The 16,131-nt window shown below is 40.8% G+C and overlaps 1 protein-coding gene across 1 annotated transcript; it reads left to right on the forward strand.

The window, feature by feature from the left end:
- Positions 1 to 6,833: 6,833 nt before the first annotated feature.
- Positions 6,834 to 7,148, forward strand: LOC120076353 (uncharacterized mitochondrial protein AtMg00860-like). Its single transcript, XM_039030166.1, has one exon. The coding sequence runs from the start codon at positions 6,834 to 6,836 to the stop codon at positions 7,146 to 7,148; it is 315 nt and encodes a 104-aa protein (XP_038886094.1).
- The last annotated feature ends 8,983 nt before the right edge of the window (positions 7,149 to 16,131 follow it).

A 16,131-nucleotide genomic window follows, 5' to 3' on the forward strand; every position in this document is an offset into this window, starting at 1 on the left:
AGACTGCACATCAAGGTGATAGCATAATAAATCATGATGAGACGGAAAGCTGATGACGGTCGAATCCGAATTTAGTTGACAAGCCGTTAACAACACACTATAGCAAGTACACTCAACTTTCGATGGCCATTAATCGGCACATCAGAGCAGGAGATTTAATGACCGCCCATCATTGCAATCATTAGAGTGAAAAGCTTCTTCACCTTGAGCTCTATAAATATCGAAGGCCACCATCGTTAGAGGGGATCGCCATATAGAACAAGTTAGAGCATATACATGATAGAGAGTCGTTAGTCTATTCATCGTCATACTTATACTTAGAAGACAAAGTTAAGCCAAGAGAAGAAGACGGCAAGAGATCATTCTTGAAACAGCTCGAAAGACTGTTGGGAAGCGCTACAAAAGGAGAGAGGGCCAACACTTGCGAAAGCAAGGATATTCATCTAGGCAGAGTTGGGGTGAGTGTTAAAGGCCACGGGAAGCAAGACATTGCTACCGGGCTTCTTATCTCTACATTCTATTGCTATTCTGTATTTTGCATTTAATTTATAGACAATGGAAATCTCATTTCAACTTATGTTTAATCTCTCTATACTTCTATGAGTAGCTAAATTTTCGAATTGGTTGAGAAGTATTTAGCTAGCATGACCTAATATTTTCACTTCATGCGATCATCTTGTCTTATGTATGCATCATTTACCCTTTAGAGATACTTGAGAGAGTAGTCTAAAGAAAGAATCTAGACTTGAGAGAGTCATATTAGAATTTAGGCTTGAGAGAGTCATATTAGCACCACATAAGCAAGAGATAGAAACTTAGACATAATTTCTGTTTGCTATTATGCATCGCATGCACCTTAGAGATAGGATATGATAGTATGCAGTCACCTTGTGTATGTGTGCATCATTAATCATCGCATAGACAAGAATAGAGGCTTAGACATAAGTCCTATCGACATTTTCGTATACATCGCATGCGTCCTAAAAATAGGAATTATGGCATTTGCATTGAGAGATGACATGTTGTTGTTTGTGTGTAGCATGATCAAATAACTTGAACGCAAACTTAGGAAGTGTTAGCTAAACCCCTTCTCAACCCATTCATCGGATACTCATTGTAATTCTTGATTTCATCAACTCTTTATTCGAACTCTGTCGCATAGGAAATATACTTAATCAAAGCACCAACCAGCTTATTTGTTTTCACCACCACAAGAGAATCAAAATTTATTGTCGCATATTAACTCAGTAGTCCCTGTGTTCGATCATGGACTTACCAAGAAACCTAGTGAGATTTATACTTGGGTCTTAGTAGGAAAACTTGCATGTGCAACGCATACACATCACCGCAACTTCACATCATAATTGCATCACATTTACAATGCATCAAGTTTTTGGTGTCGTTGCTGGGGACTACGGCAGTACATATTGTGTCAACAGTAAACCTTTTGATTTTCTTTGCAGCTTTTGACCTCTGTGCACTGACATTCCTTTGGTATGGGAAGAAGTGGGTGTCGTATGAGTGAAGGACATGTTCCTGAGCCCAACTACGACCTAGAGATCAAAAGAACGTTCCAAAGAAGACGAAGAAACAACCGTTGACAATAACAAGAGAGAAATTCCAATATGGCGGAACAACCAGAAGAAAGAGTCGCAAACGCGAACAACATTATGGCAAATCCCATTCTCCTGGCAAACGACCGCAATAGACCCATCCAGGACTATCGTCGCCTAACCTCTACGATTTCTCCCCAGGAATCATGAGGCCAACTTTGCACGGATCGAGGTTTAAGATGAAGCCGGTTATGTTACAATGATTCAAATAGCTGGACAGTTTGGTGGAAGGCGTGGCGAGGACCCGCACGCCCATCTCCAGAGTTTTATTGAAATCTATAACACTTTTTTGTTCCCAAACATCTCAGCTGAGGAAGTTCGACTAACATTGTTCCCATTTTCGTTATGCGATCAAGCAAGGAAATGGGCTTATTCTCTCGAACTAGGGAAGATAACCTCGTGGGAATAAGTTGTAGAGAAATTCATGAAGAAATACTTCCCTCCTACAGAGAACGCAAGAAGAGGAAGTTGATTACAAAATTTGAACAGGAAATTGACGAATCGCTCAGTGATTCCTGGACGAGGTTTAAAAGATTGGTGCGAGATTGTCTGCACAATGGATTACCTGATTGTCTCCAGATGGAGATATTTTATCATGGTTTGAACCCTGCATCGCAGACAGCTGCCAACGCGGCAGCAGCTGGTGGTCTGCTTGACAAAACTTATGATGAGGTGAATGATAACTTGTAGAAATACTAGTTATTTATGCTGCCTTATTCAGATATTGCTACTAAAAGAGAGAAAATATGTGTCGATTATATGAAAATTAGCTAAGAAATACAATACTTATAAATTATCGCAAATACACCCACTAAGACCATTAAGATGGTAGAAAAGGATATTTCAAGTCTGTTTTGCAGGAAACCAAGTCGCTTACGATCAAGGCTCAGAGAGAAACTGAATAATGCATCTCTATGACATTGCGCTCGTCAAATCAATACTGAAGAGACAATCAACGCAATGACGGTGCAATGCGACAGTTGATACAGAGCTGAACTTCAACTACATGCGGTAATAAAAAAAACACCGCATGCGGACACACGATCGAAAGATGCAAATGAGCAACGCAAACGCAGAGGATTGTGACATTTGTACAACTAACCGTTGTGCATATTCAACAGAATGATTGCATAATAGAAGAAATATTTATTCCACCATTTTCAGACTTTCCATAACAATGAAGTGGGGACCACAAGTCGGAGAGTCAAAGCATTCAGCCTATAAATACCCTCAAAGAATTCACTAAAAGATATACTTGATACGGGGGATAACTGATACGAGGCTATTGAGAGAGAGCTGATCTGAGTGCTAATCGGAAGAAATCCAGGAAGAGAAGAGACAAAGCCGAGAGGTGAGTCTCAGTGCAATTATGCCAAATCCCCACCGAGAAGCTCCGTACTTAGATCCCTTCTATTGGTTGAGCAAGCCTGAGAAGGAAGCTCATCCTTCCATTCACTCCATCAACACCGACAAGCGATTCTCCATTCCAGATTTGTGCCAAGACATTGGCGCTTATTTGTATTTGTTTCTAACTCTCATTCATCAATTGTATTTCATCTTGTTAATCTCTTAATTCCCAACCATGTATCAGACGCTAAATAATATTATTGAATGTCTTGATCATTTCCATTTCCACTTCTCTGTCTATTTCCGTTCCTCCATAAATCATTTTCTTCATAATGTTTTCTTAATCCCTTGGTGATTAATATGAACTAAACAAGTAACTTTATTTATGCTAAAGAAATAAAGATGTTTAGCTAAGGCATGCTAGACGGCATCTTCACTTGTGAGAGTAGAAGTGAAGATACCATTCTAATCTGTCGAGAGAAGGTTAGAAGAATGCGTTAACTAAAGCGAGAAGTACTTCCAGAGATGGAAGCAACCTTGTGTTCACTACGTTTGTCCCTGTTTCACCACAGAGATGTTGGAACGCGACCGATCAGCGAGAGGTGTATGCCAAAGGAAAAGCAAAACCGTACTTATGCCTTTAACACAATTAAGGAACTTGCGATGTTTGTACTAATTATCTTTTCTCTTTCTACTTCACACATAAGACTTGCCACCGCATAACACGATCTTTTTTTAATCTTCACAGTCAGTCTCCACCTCAGTATCTTGTATCATGAAACCTATATCTTGTATCATCATAACTTAGGTTTATTTTACCGCACTTTACTTTTACCGCAATTTACTTCATTATTGCATTTTATCGCTTATCTTTACTTTATCGTATTTTTAAATATCTGTACACATAACCTTTTTATAAATTGAAAAACCCCTGGTTGCATATATCACAAATGTAATGCAATAACCTCAAACAGTCTCTGTGTTCGACCTCGGATCACATCGAGAAACTTGCGGTGGAATTATACTTGGTTCCAATGCAAGGAAACTTGTGACAACGCATATTATACTACAAGATTCTCATAAATAATGCATATCTAGAAGTAGTATCGCATAAAGAAAATAAAGTCATCATTCTTTCATGCATTGTATGGCATAAGATTAGAATACATTGTATGTCTTTACAAGTTTATGGCAATGCATCTCGCATTCTATGCTTGCATCATTGTACGTCTTATGCCACCATCAACGAAGAATATCCTTGATTGCATATCAAAGAATCATGAAGATTGGCGTGAAAGTGATCAACGACTAAAAATTTGAGAAGGTAATGCAAACAATGGGGCCATCGCATCTTTACAATACCAAATGAATGCGATGATTAATCTGTTACAGGGCATCGCAATCAACAGCCCTGGAACGCAAAGAGGGCAGGTCAACACAATTGAATAGACAAGAACGAGTTGTGTCACTTGTGGAGAATCACATCTGATGGAAGAATGTCTGAGGAACCACCAGTAAATATACTTCGTAAAGAGAAATCCTTTCTCTAACAAATACAACCCCGGGTTGAGAAACACCCCAATTTCGCTTGGAAAAATACCCAACAACAAAATTATCAACCTATGGCGCAAAAAGAAGGGCCGCTAGGATTTTTCCAGCGAACGAACGGTCAACCGCAACATCAAGCAAGCAGCTCGTAAGCATCACCATCTTCCTCTTTGGAAAGCCTATTAAAGCAGTATATTGAGAAGAATGAAATGGTCCTCTCAAACCAGGTGACAGCTATCCGCAATCTGGAGATCCAAATAGGACAGATTGCAGGTGAACTGAAAAATAGATCGCAAGGGACATTGTCGAGCTCAACTGAGCTCCCTTGCAACCTGAGGAACACAGAAAAGGAGCAATGTCAAGTTGTGACCTTAAGAAGTGGAATGACGATAGCGGAAGAAAAGAAGGAGTCAAGTAGGACCAATCTAGTTGCGATGGAATCCAAGAACCTGTTGACACAAGATGAACCAGAAGAGCATGAGATGATGAAACCAGAAGTTGCGTCCACCTCTAAGCCTATAGAACACAGAACTGTGAAGGTACAGCTGCCACCATTCCTGTAAAGACTTAAGAAGAAGTAAAATGATGAAGTGCAATATCATCGCTTCATGGAAATGTTAAAGCAGTTACACATCAACATCTCTTTCATAGAAGCGATAGAATAAATGCTAAATATGCGAAGTTTTTAAAGAACATGGTGACAAAGAAAAGAAGCATGGGAAAGTTCGCAACGGTGGCGTTAATGAAAAATTCAAACGCCATAATCCCACCGAAGATGAGCGACCCAGGAAGTTTCATGATACCCTGCTCAATTGCTGTCTCTTATACACATCTAGATGTGTATAAGAGACCCCACCGAAGATGAGCGACCCAGGAAGTTTCATGATACCCTGCTCAATTGGCAGGATATATATCGATCAAGCGCTTTGCGACCTCGGGGCCAGTATAAATTTAATGCCTCTTTCAATTTTCAAACAGTTGAATGTGAGGCAGCTGACGCCCACGTCGGTGACTCTCCAGCTGGTGGACAAGTCTAGTTCACCCAGAGGGAAAATTAAAGGATGTCCTGGTCTCAATTGATAAATTCATTCTACCGGTAGACTTTATCATTCTTGACTACAAAGTGGACAAAGTTGTACCCATTATATTGGGACGACCATTTTTAATCTACTGGTCGTGCTCAAATTGATGTATACAAGGGAGAGATAATGATGAGTATAAATGGGAAGAAGCTTAGGTTTAACATCATTAAAGCCATGAAGTATCCAGAAGATGAAGACCTATCTGATTCTGACAATGAACATAGTTGTAATGAAGAAGCGGAGTCGAAGACGAAGATGAAAGAGAGGATGCGACCACATCCGTAGAAACCTGCAATGTGATCATGGAAACATCAAACAAAGAAGAAAAATTGAATTTGAATGAAGAAAGAAAAACACAAAACCATCCTTGGAACAACCACCTACCATGGAATTAAAAACTCTGCCAAGTCATCTGAAGTATGTTTTCCAGGGGCAAAATGAAACTTTGCCAGTGATAATTTCCTCTGCGCTACAAGAAGAACAAGAAAATGCACTGCTTAGCATCCTGAATAAGTACATAAAAGCAATCGGGTGGACGCTAGCAGATATAAGAGGAATCAGCCCAACATACTGCATGCACAGGATACATCTCGAAGAAAACCAAAAAGGGTCTATCGAACTTCAATTCAGACTAAACCCTGCGATGAAGAAGGTTGTGAAAAAGGAGATAATTAAATGGTTGGACATAGGCATTATATACCCAATCGCAGATAGCACGTGGGTCAGCCCCGTGAAATGCGTGCCCAAGAAGGGAGGGATGATGGTAGTCCCAAACGCAAACAATGAGTTAATACTAATGAGGACCGTCACTGGTTGGCAGATTTGCATGGACTACCGCAAGCTCAATGCGGCGACCAAGAAGAACCATTTCCCCTTGCCTTTTATTGACCAGATGCTAGACTGCCTAGCAGGAAATGATTACTTCTATTTTCTGGACGGGTATGCGGGCTACAACCAAATAATGATCACTCCTAAAGACCAAGAGAAAACCACATTCACCTGTCCATATGGAACGTTTTCTTTTCGCCGCATGCCATTCGGATTATGCAATGCGCCGAGCACGTTCCAGAGGTACATGATGCCTATCTTCTCCGAGTATCTTGAGGATTCAGTGGAAATTTTTATGGACGACTTCTCAGTTTACGGGAAAATATATGAAGTCTGTCTGAACAACTTGGAAAAGATATTACAGAGATGTGAAGAGACAAATCTTGTGCTGAATTGGGAGAAGTGCCACTTCATGATGAACAAAGGTATTGTGCTCGGGCACAAGGTTTCCAAGGAAGGGTTAGAGGTGGATAAAGCGAAAATTAAGGCCATTGAAAAGCTTCCACCTCTAGCAAATATGAAGGCTGTCAGGAGTTTCCTGGGACATATAGGATTTTACCGTCGTTTTGTGAAGGACTTTTGGAAGATAGCTCGACCATTGAGTGCATTGCTAGAGGCCGATAGAACTTTTGACTTTGATACACAGTGCCTCAACACATTCAAGATACTGAAGAATGCATTAATTACCGCACCTGTGTTAATCATACCTGACTGGACAAAGCCATTTTAGCTAATGTGTGATGCTAGCGATTATGCGATGGGAGCGGTGCTAGCACAGAAGAAAAAAACAATACTACACCTCATCGCATATGTGAGTAGAACATTGAATCCTGCCTAAGCAAATTACACTACCACTGAAAAGGAACTTCTTGCAGTGATCTTTGTCTTGGAAAAATTTAGAGCTTACTTGCTGGGATCTAAGGTGATAGTTCACACTGACCATTCAACAATCAAATATTTAATGACCAAGAAAGATGCAAAGCCGAGGTTAATCCGATGGGTTCTCGTCCTCTAAGAATTCAACATGGAAATAATTGACCGTAAGGGGACGGAGAACCAGGTTGCAGACCACCTATCAAGATTAGAGAATCCAGAAGTAGAGCGCAACTAGTCAGAGGTGAACGCAACCTTTCCAGATGAGCATTTGTTCAAATTTGAAGAATTACCATGGTATGCATATGTTGTCAACTACCTGGTCCGTGAACAATTTTCGAAAAATTACACAGTCCACCAAAAGAGGCGGCTTATACATGAATGTAAATCCTACTATTGGGACAAGCCGAACCTTTATAAGAGAGGGTTAGTCCAGATCTTGCATCTATACATACTAGAGATTGCTTATCAGTGCATACTGTCCCAATGCCATGACTCATCATATGGTGGACACTTTGGAGGTCAACGCACAACAGCAAAAGTATTACAAAACGGGTATTTTTGGCCGACTCTATTCAAGGATGCACAAGACTATTCTATGAGATGTGACAAGTGCCAAAGCACGGGACACATTTCATGGAAGAATGCGATGCCAATGAATATTATATTAGAATTGGAACTCTTCGATGTATAGGGCATAGACTTCATGGGACCATTTCCACCATCAAATGGTCACAAGTACATTCTTTTGGCCGTCGATTATGTCTCCAAGTGGGTTGAAGCGGTATCATGCGTCGCAAGCGATGCGACGATAGTCTCCAAATTCTTGCAAAGAAAAATCTTCACTCATTTTGGTACCCCACATGCCATAATAAGTGATGAAGGCTCCCACTTTGCCAATGGCGTTATCAACAAACTGCTGCTCAAGTACAATATTCACCATAAGGTCGCCACCGCATACCATCCATAGAAAAACAGCCAAGCCGAGGTGTCTAATAGGGAAATCAAACTGATCCTAGAGAAGGTGGTGAATCCTTCATGCAAAGATTGGGCCATGAAGCTGGACGATGCCTTGTGGGCATACAGGACCGCCTATAAAACACCTATAGAAATGTCCCCATATGCGTTGGTGTTTGGGAAGGCATGTCACTTACCGCTGGAATTAGAGCACAAAGCACTGTGGGCAGTGAAGAAGTTCAATTTTGATTTGAAGACTGCAGGGGAGGCAAGAAAAAATCAGTTGCTCGAGCTAGAAGAATGAAGAATTCAAGTATATGAAAATGCCAAGATCTACAAGGGACATGCAAAACGTTGGCATGACAAACGACTATGCGAAAAGAATCTCCAAGTTGGACAGAAGGTCTTGTTATACAACTCTAGGCTACGACTTTTTCCCAGAAAATTAAACTCATGCTGGTCTGGACCATTTATAATCAAAGAAGTATTCCCGCACGGTGCGATCGAATTGACTAATGAAGAAGGAACCAGTGCATTCAAGGTCAATGGGCAAAGTGTCAAGATGTATCACAGAGGAGACTTGCATCGCGAGAAAACCTCCATAGACCTGAGGAATTCTTGACTGAAGAAGAAATGAGCAGTCCCTGCGATAATATGTGATACAAACTCATCAGGGACGCATTTTTTTAAGTATCTTTTTGATATCTTTATTTCATGAACTTAATTTACCGTTTTGTACAAACACTACTCTTTAAAATTATCAACTCCGTCTTTCATTCTTTTGAACCTCTTGATTTTCAGCAATGATCGTAGTAAACGATTGCGGTGGATCTACGCGATAAACTAAAAACACGCGACCAGTTCGTTTAGCCCATCGCAATCAAGGAATTAACCCACCACAAAGAAGGATGCGATCATAGATGATGTGCGCAACAGAGCAAATTTGGGGGTTGTATTTTTCTTTGATTTTTTTATTCCAAATTTTGCACTATCGCATCTCACTTTAATATTGCTAAATTTTATCATCGCATCCTCTTTAGTTTGTGATAATGGGCAGAAATGCACGTTATTACAACACAAAGATATGTGGATATGCGACGATAAAAATATACAAAATCGTGTCCAAAAGAATTAAGTTGAGAATATTGTGATCACATGTGGCCATCGCATTAAAGTAGCTAATTTACTTATTTTGTGCAAAAAAATGTGTGGGCACAAAACAAATTGCGATCCAAGGAATTCGGCCCTGAGTGCATCAGAAGATTGCAACCGCAAAGCTATGTGATTGATGACGTAAATTTGGGATGCAATTATGCGATGCATGTCTTAGGTTATGCGTTGGTTCTCATGCGTCAGTGGTCGTGCGTTGGGATGGAATGTATGCGTTAATCTCTTATGCAATGACCATACATTTCTGTCACAAGTTTTCTTGCGCTCTCGCCAAGTATAACGAGAACGCAAGTTTCTTTGGTGATCCGAGGTCGAACTCAGGGACTTGTAGCTAAATGGTATGCAGTAATGTGTTTGCGGCGAAGAATTAAAAGAATGATGAGGGTTATGGGCTAAGCACTACTTCTACTCCTAACTAACAGATTAAGCGGTGGAAGTATGAATGAGAGGTAAAGACACAACAACTATTAATGCGTAGTAAAATGCATGGAAAAATAGATAAAATGGTGAGGATGTCTTCATCACAACCCTAAGCTTGACCTCAAGGGTAATCCCAACCAACGCAAACTTATGCGATCATGCTATACACACCTGACGAAGATGCACGCGATGTGTAATAGCAAATGGAGCTTATTCCTAAGTCTCCATTCTTGCTTACGCGATCTTAATCTAGCTCTCTCAAGCCTGGATTCTAACCTAGCTCTCTCAAGTCTTAGGTTCTTTCTTTATACTCTCTCTCGAGTAGCTCTAAAGGGGTGATGGTCGCATACATAAGACAAGATAATCACATAAACATGGGTGACGTAAGATTATTCCTATCTCTAGTGAACACTTGCTTACATTGCTTAATGTGATCAACTACTTACCCTCCTGGGCAGTTGGTTGCTGTTGATTCTACTCATAGACAAGCATTGCATTCGCTTAAAGACAAGCACTGCTACAGCTTCATACTAAACAAATAAGGTTTTCTCACAACACTCGAAACAACACACACCTTCTGGTGGTTTGCTACATGCTTCATATTCCTATGTCGCATGATTAAGTGTGCGATACTCTAACAGTCTTACTCAGTGATGCAACGAAAGTAAAGGATGCTAAGTAAATGAAGATAGAGATGGAATTAAAGGAAAATATAGAAATGCATTGATCACAAAATGTATTAATTCCTTAAGCCAAAATGTAATACAATACAAGGAAAGAGGAGACGTGGAGGGCCAGCTGGAAGCAATGTCTTGCTTCCAGCAGATGTGTGTCAAGGCTGCCGGTGGTGCCATGGATGAGCGGTGGAGTAGACTCTCTTGAGCTCTAACTCTGGTGAAGCCTCTAGTCGTCACTCGGAATGGTTAAGGGGATGAAGAAAAACTATTTTCTCACGCTTTCATCTTGATCACAAGGATCCACCCGAAGGTAGAAACTTGGATGATTTAAAATTCTACTCTACGGCTTCTACTTATAGAGCTTGATCGCCGACAGCATTTATGGACCTGCTCTGAATTTGACACTCGTGGCGTGATGATCCTTTTCTAAATCTCTGCTACTAATGGTGTGGTAGGTGAAATGTCAACATCACCTTTGGATACTCCCGAGATATGCGTTCATGCTTGGTTTCTGGAGTATCAACGTATTCCACCACCCTTGCGGTCATCCCTTTATTATGGTTTTTATTCTGTAGCCGCAATCTCTCGAGATGACCGCATTCGCTTGACGGCCGTAACTTCTATGTGATGGACGTATGCGGTTAATGGTTGTAACATCCGTGCGTTGAACGTATGTGTTCACCTTTGCGATGGAAAGATTCCCCCCATACGGTCGTCTTTGCGATAGCTTGGCTTCCGCGTATGCGATTGCTTTCTGCAGTTGCTACAAAAATAAACAATTGAACGCATAATAATGGGTTAGATGAGATTCTTAATGCCGATCAACGCAAATTCGTTTTCTCATGAATTCCTAATATAATTGTCACATATTCTACTTAACAGCCTTGATAATTCTAAATAAAAGGCCTATAATGACGTGCATTTCTACCCGTCATTAGCGATCGTATGCGCTCGCGAAAATTTGCTTAAGAACGTGGCCGCATAAAGACAACGCATCAAGGTGAAAGCATAATAAATCATGATGGGACGGAAAGGTGACGACGGTCGAATCTAAATTTAGTTGACAAGCCGTTAATGACACACAGTAGCATGTACATTCAACTTTTTGGTGACCATTAATCAGCACATCAAACAGAGATTTAATGACCTATCATCATTGCAATCATTTGAGAGAAAAGCTTCCTCACCTTGAAGCTCTATAAATACCGAAGGCCACCACTGTTAAACGAGTTCGGAGCTTTGGAGTTCGAAATATACATAGTTTTCCATATACATAGAAGATAGATCATAGATAGCCGTAGTCTGTAATTCTTATACTTAGAAGGCGAAGGCGAGCGAAGAGAAGAAGGCATCGAAAGATAATTCCTGGTTAGCTCAAGTGATTGCTGGGAAGCTCTGAGAACGGAGAGAGGGCCGATACTTGTGAAAGGAAGAACATTCTTTTGGGCAGAGTAGAGTAAAACACAGTGTAAAAGCCTCGGGGAGCAAGACATTGTTACCGGGCGTCCTATCCCTATTTTCCATTATCATTTTATATTCTGATTTTATTTATAAAATGGAATTTGCATCTCTACATCTGTTCAATCTCTTCACATTGCACATGAGTAACTAAATTTCTAAATGGGTTGAGAACCACTTAGCCAGCGTGATCTAAGATCTTCATTTTATGCGATCATCTTGTCTTATGTATGCGTCCATCACTCTTTAAAGATACTTGAGAGAGTAGTCTAAAGAAAGAACCTAGACTTGAGAGAGTCAGGTTAGAATCTAGGCTTGAGAAAGTCAGATTAGAACCACATAAGCAAGAGATAGAGACATAGAGATAAGTTTTGTTTGCTATCATGTATCACATGCACCCTAGAAATAGGATATGATAGTATGCGGTCGCCTTGTGTATGTTTGTATCATTCATCATCGCATAGACAAGAATAAAGGCTTAGACATAAGTCCTATAGACATTATCGTATACATCCATGCGTCCTAAAATTAGGAACCATGGCATTTGCATTGAGAGATGACATGTTGTTGTATGTATGTAGCATGATCGAATAACTTGAACGCAATCTTAAGAAGTGTTAGCTAAATCCCTTCTCAACCCGTTCCCTGCATACTCATTGTAACTTTTGCTGTCATTAACTCTTTACTGAATTTCCCACATAAGATTTATACTTTACACAACATACCAACCAAATATTTTTTTTTTGTCACCGCAAAGGAATCAAAATTTACCGTTGAATATTTCTTAGTAGTCCCTATGTTCGACCCTGGACGAACCAGGAAACCTAGTAAGGTTTATACTTGGATTTTGCTAGTAAAACTTACATGTTCAATGCATAATTCACCACCACAATTTCATACCATTATTTCATCACATTCACAATGCATTAAGTTTTTGGCGTCGTTGCCAGGGACTACAACAGTAATATTGCGCTAACAGTAACTTTTTTATTTTCTTTGCAGCTTTCCATCTCTGTGCACTACCTCTCCTTTGGTAAGGGAAGAAACGAGCATCATATGAGCGAAGGAAAAGCTTCTAAGCCCAACTACGACCTAGAGGTTGAAAGAATTTTCCGAAGAAAAAGAAGAAATAGCCGCCGACAACAACAAGAGAGAAATCCCAACATGGCGGAGCAACCGAAAGATAAAGGCAAATAATATCCTGGCAAACCCCATTCTTCTGGCGAACAACAGCAATAGACCCATCTGGGACTATGTGTTACCCAACCTTTATGATTTCTCACCAGGAATCATGAGGCTAGCCTTGGACGGATTGAGGTTCGAGATGAAGCCGGTTATGCTGCAGATGATTCATACTACCGGACAGTTTGGCAGAAGGCGTGGCGAGGATCCGCACGCCCATCTCCGGAGTTTTATTGAAATCTGCAATACTTTTGTGTTCCCAAAAATCCCAGCTGAGGAGTTTCGACTGACATTGTTCCCATTTTCGTTGTGTGATCAAGCAAGGAAATGAGCCTACTCTCTTGAACCAGAGGAGATAACGTCTTGGGAACAAGTAGTGGAAAAGTTCATGAAGAAGTACTTCCCCCCGACAGAGAACGCAAGAAGGAGGAAGTTGATTACTAATTTTGAACAGGATATTGGCAAATCGCTCAGTGACGCCTAGGTGAGGTTTAAAAGACTGGTGCGAGATTTTCCGTACAATGGCTTACCCGATTGTCTTTAAATAGACTTTTTTTTTATCACGGTTTGAACCCTACATCGCAGACGACTACCAATGCAACAGCAGTTGGAGGTCTGCTAGACAAAATGTATGATGAGGCAAAAAATATCCTTGATCGCATTTCGAAGAATCATAAAGATTGGAAGGAAAGCGATCAACGACTGAGAATTAAAGAAAGTGATGCAAGTAATGGGGCCATCGCATCCCTACAAAATAAAATGAATGCGATGATGAATCTAATACAAGGCATCACAATCAATAGCCTGGGAATGCAAAGAGGGAAAGTCAACGCAATCGATCAAACAAGTGCAAGTTGTGCCACTTGCGGTGAAGCCCATCCGATGGAAGAGTGTCCAAGAATCCACAATTTGTTTACTTCGTAAAGAATAACCCTTTCTCCAATACTTACAACCCAGGGTGGAGAAATCACCCTAACTTCGCGTGGAAAAATCAACAACAAAATTATCAACCCATGGCGCAAAAAGAAGGGCCGCCAGAATTTTTCCTGCGAACAAACGGTCAATCATAAAATCAAGCTAGCAGTTCGCAGGCGCCGTAATCTTCATCTTTGGAGATCTTATTAAAGTAATATATTGAGAAGAATAAAATAGTACTCCAGAATTAGGCGACATCTATCTGCAATCTCGAAATTCATATAGGACAGATTGCGGGCGAGCTCAAAAGTAGACCGTAAGGGGCGTTGCCGAGTTTAACTGAGCTCCCGTGCAACTCAGGGAATACGGGAAAGAAGCAATGTCAAGTTATGACTTTGCGAAACGAAAAGATAGTGGCAGAAGAGAAGAAGGAGCTAAGTCGGACTATTCCTGTTGCAGTGGAATCCCAGACCCTATTAAATCAAGAGGGACCAGAAGAATAGGAGACGATGGAACCAGAAGTTGTGTCCACTTCTAAGCCTATGGAACAGGGAACTGTGAAAATACAGCTGCCACCATTTCCTTAGAGACTTAAGAAGAAGAAAAATGATGAAGTGTAGTACCATCGCTTCATGGACATGCTTAAACAGTTACATATCAACATCCCCTTCACTGAAGCGATTGAACAAATGCCAAAATATGCGAAGTTTCTGAAGGACATAGTGACGAAGAAAAGAAGCACAGGTTGTTTGCAACGGTGGCGTTAACGCAAAGGTCAAAAACCATTATTCCACTGAAAATGCGTGACCCCGGAAGTTTCACAATACCTTGCTCAATTGGCGGGATATATGTAGGTCAAACGCTTTACGATCTCGGGGCCAGTATCAACTTAATGCCCCTTTCAATTTTTAGATAGTTAAATGTGGAGAAGCTGACACCCACGACGGTGACTCTTCAGCTAGCTGACAGGTCCCTTGTTCATCCAGAAGGGAAGGTGAAGCATGTCCTGGTCTCGATTGATAAATTTATCTTACCGACAGACTTCATCATCCTCGATTATGAAGCGGACAAGAATGTACCCATCATTTCTGGACGACCATTTTTATCCACTGGTCGCGCTAAGATAAATGTGTACAAGGGAGAGATCACGCTGAGTGTGAACGGAAAGAAGCTCAGCTTTGACATTATTAAGGCCATGAAATATCTGGAAGAAGAAGACCTAACAGATTCCGATAATGAACCCAATTGTTATGAAGAAAAAAAGTCTGAAGATGAAGATGAAAGAGAGGATGCGATCGCATCCGTAGAAAACTACAATGCGATTATGGAAACGACAACCAAAGAAGAAAAACTGACGTTGAATGAGGAGAGAAAAGCACAAAAATCATCCTTGGAACAACCACCCACTATGGAATTAAAAACCTTGCCAAGCCACCTGAAGTATGCTTTTCTGGGGCAAAATGAAACTGTACCAGTAATAATTTCCTCTGCACTTCAAGAAGAACAAGAGCAAGCACTGCTGAGCATCCTCAAAAAGTACATAAAAGCAATAGGATGAATGCTAGCAGACATTAGAGGAATTAGCCCCACATATTACATACACAGGATACGTCTCAAGGAAAATAAAAAAGGGTCGATCGAACATCAATGCAGACTAAACCATGCGATGAAAGAGGTTGTAAAAAAGAAGATAATCAAATGGCTGGACACAGGCATTATTTATCCAATCACCGACAGCACGTGGGTCAGCCCCGTGCAATGTGTGCCCAAGAAGGGAGGGATGATGGTAGGTCCAAAAGAAAATAATGAATTAATACCAATGAGAACCGTCACTGGCTGGCGGATCTACATGACCTACCGCAAACTGAATGTGGCGATAAAAAAGGATCATTTCCCCTTGCCTTTTATTGACCAGATGCTAGACCGCCTAGCAAGAAATGATTAGTTCTGCTTTTTGGATGGATATGTAGGCTACAACCAAATCATGATTACTCCTGAAGACCAAGAGAAAACCACATTCACCTGCCCCTACGGAACGTTTGCCTTTCGATGTATGCCATT

The sequence above is a fragment of the Benincasa hispida genome, chromosome 1 (assembly GCF_009727055.1).
Source record: "Benincasa hispida cultivar B227 chromosome 1, ASM972705v1, whole genome shotgun sequence".
In the NCBI taxonomy this organism is placed as follows: Eukaryota; Viridiplantae; Streptophyta; class Magnoliopsida; order Cucurbitales; family Cucurbitaceae; genus Benincasa; species Benincasa hispida.

Excerpts from the sequence above, each read along its gene's own strand:
- LOC120076353 (XM_039030166.1), top strand. The coding sequence starts at position 6,834 with ATGAACAAAGGTATTGTGCTCGGGCACAAGGTTTCCAAGGAAGGGTTA.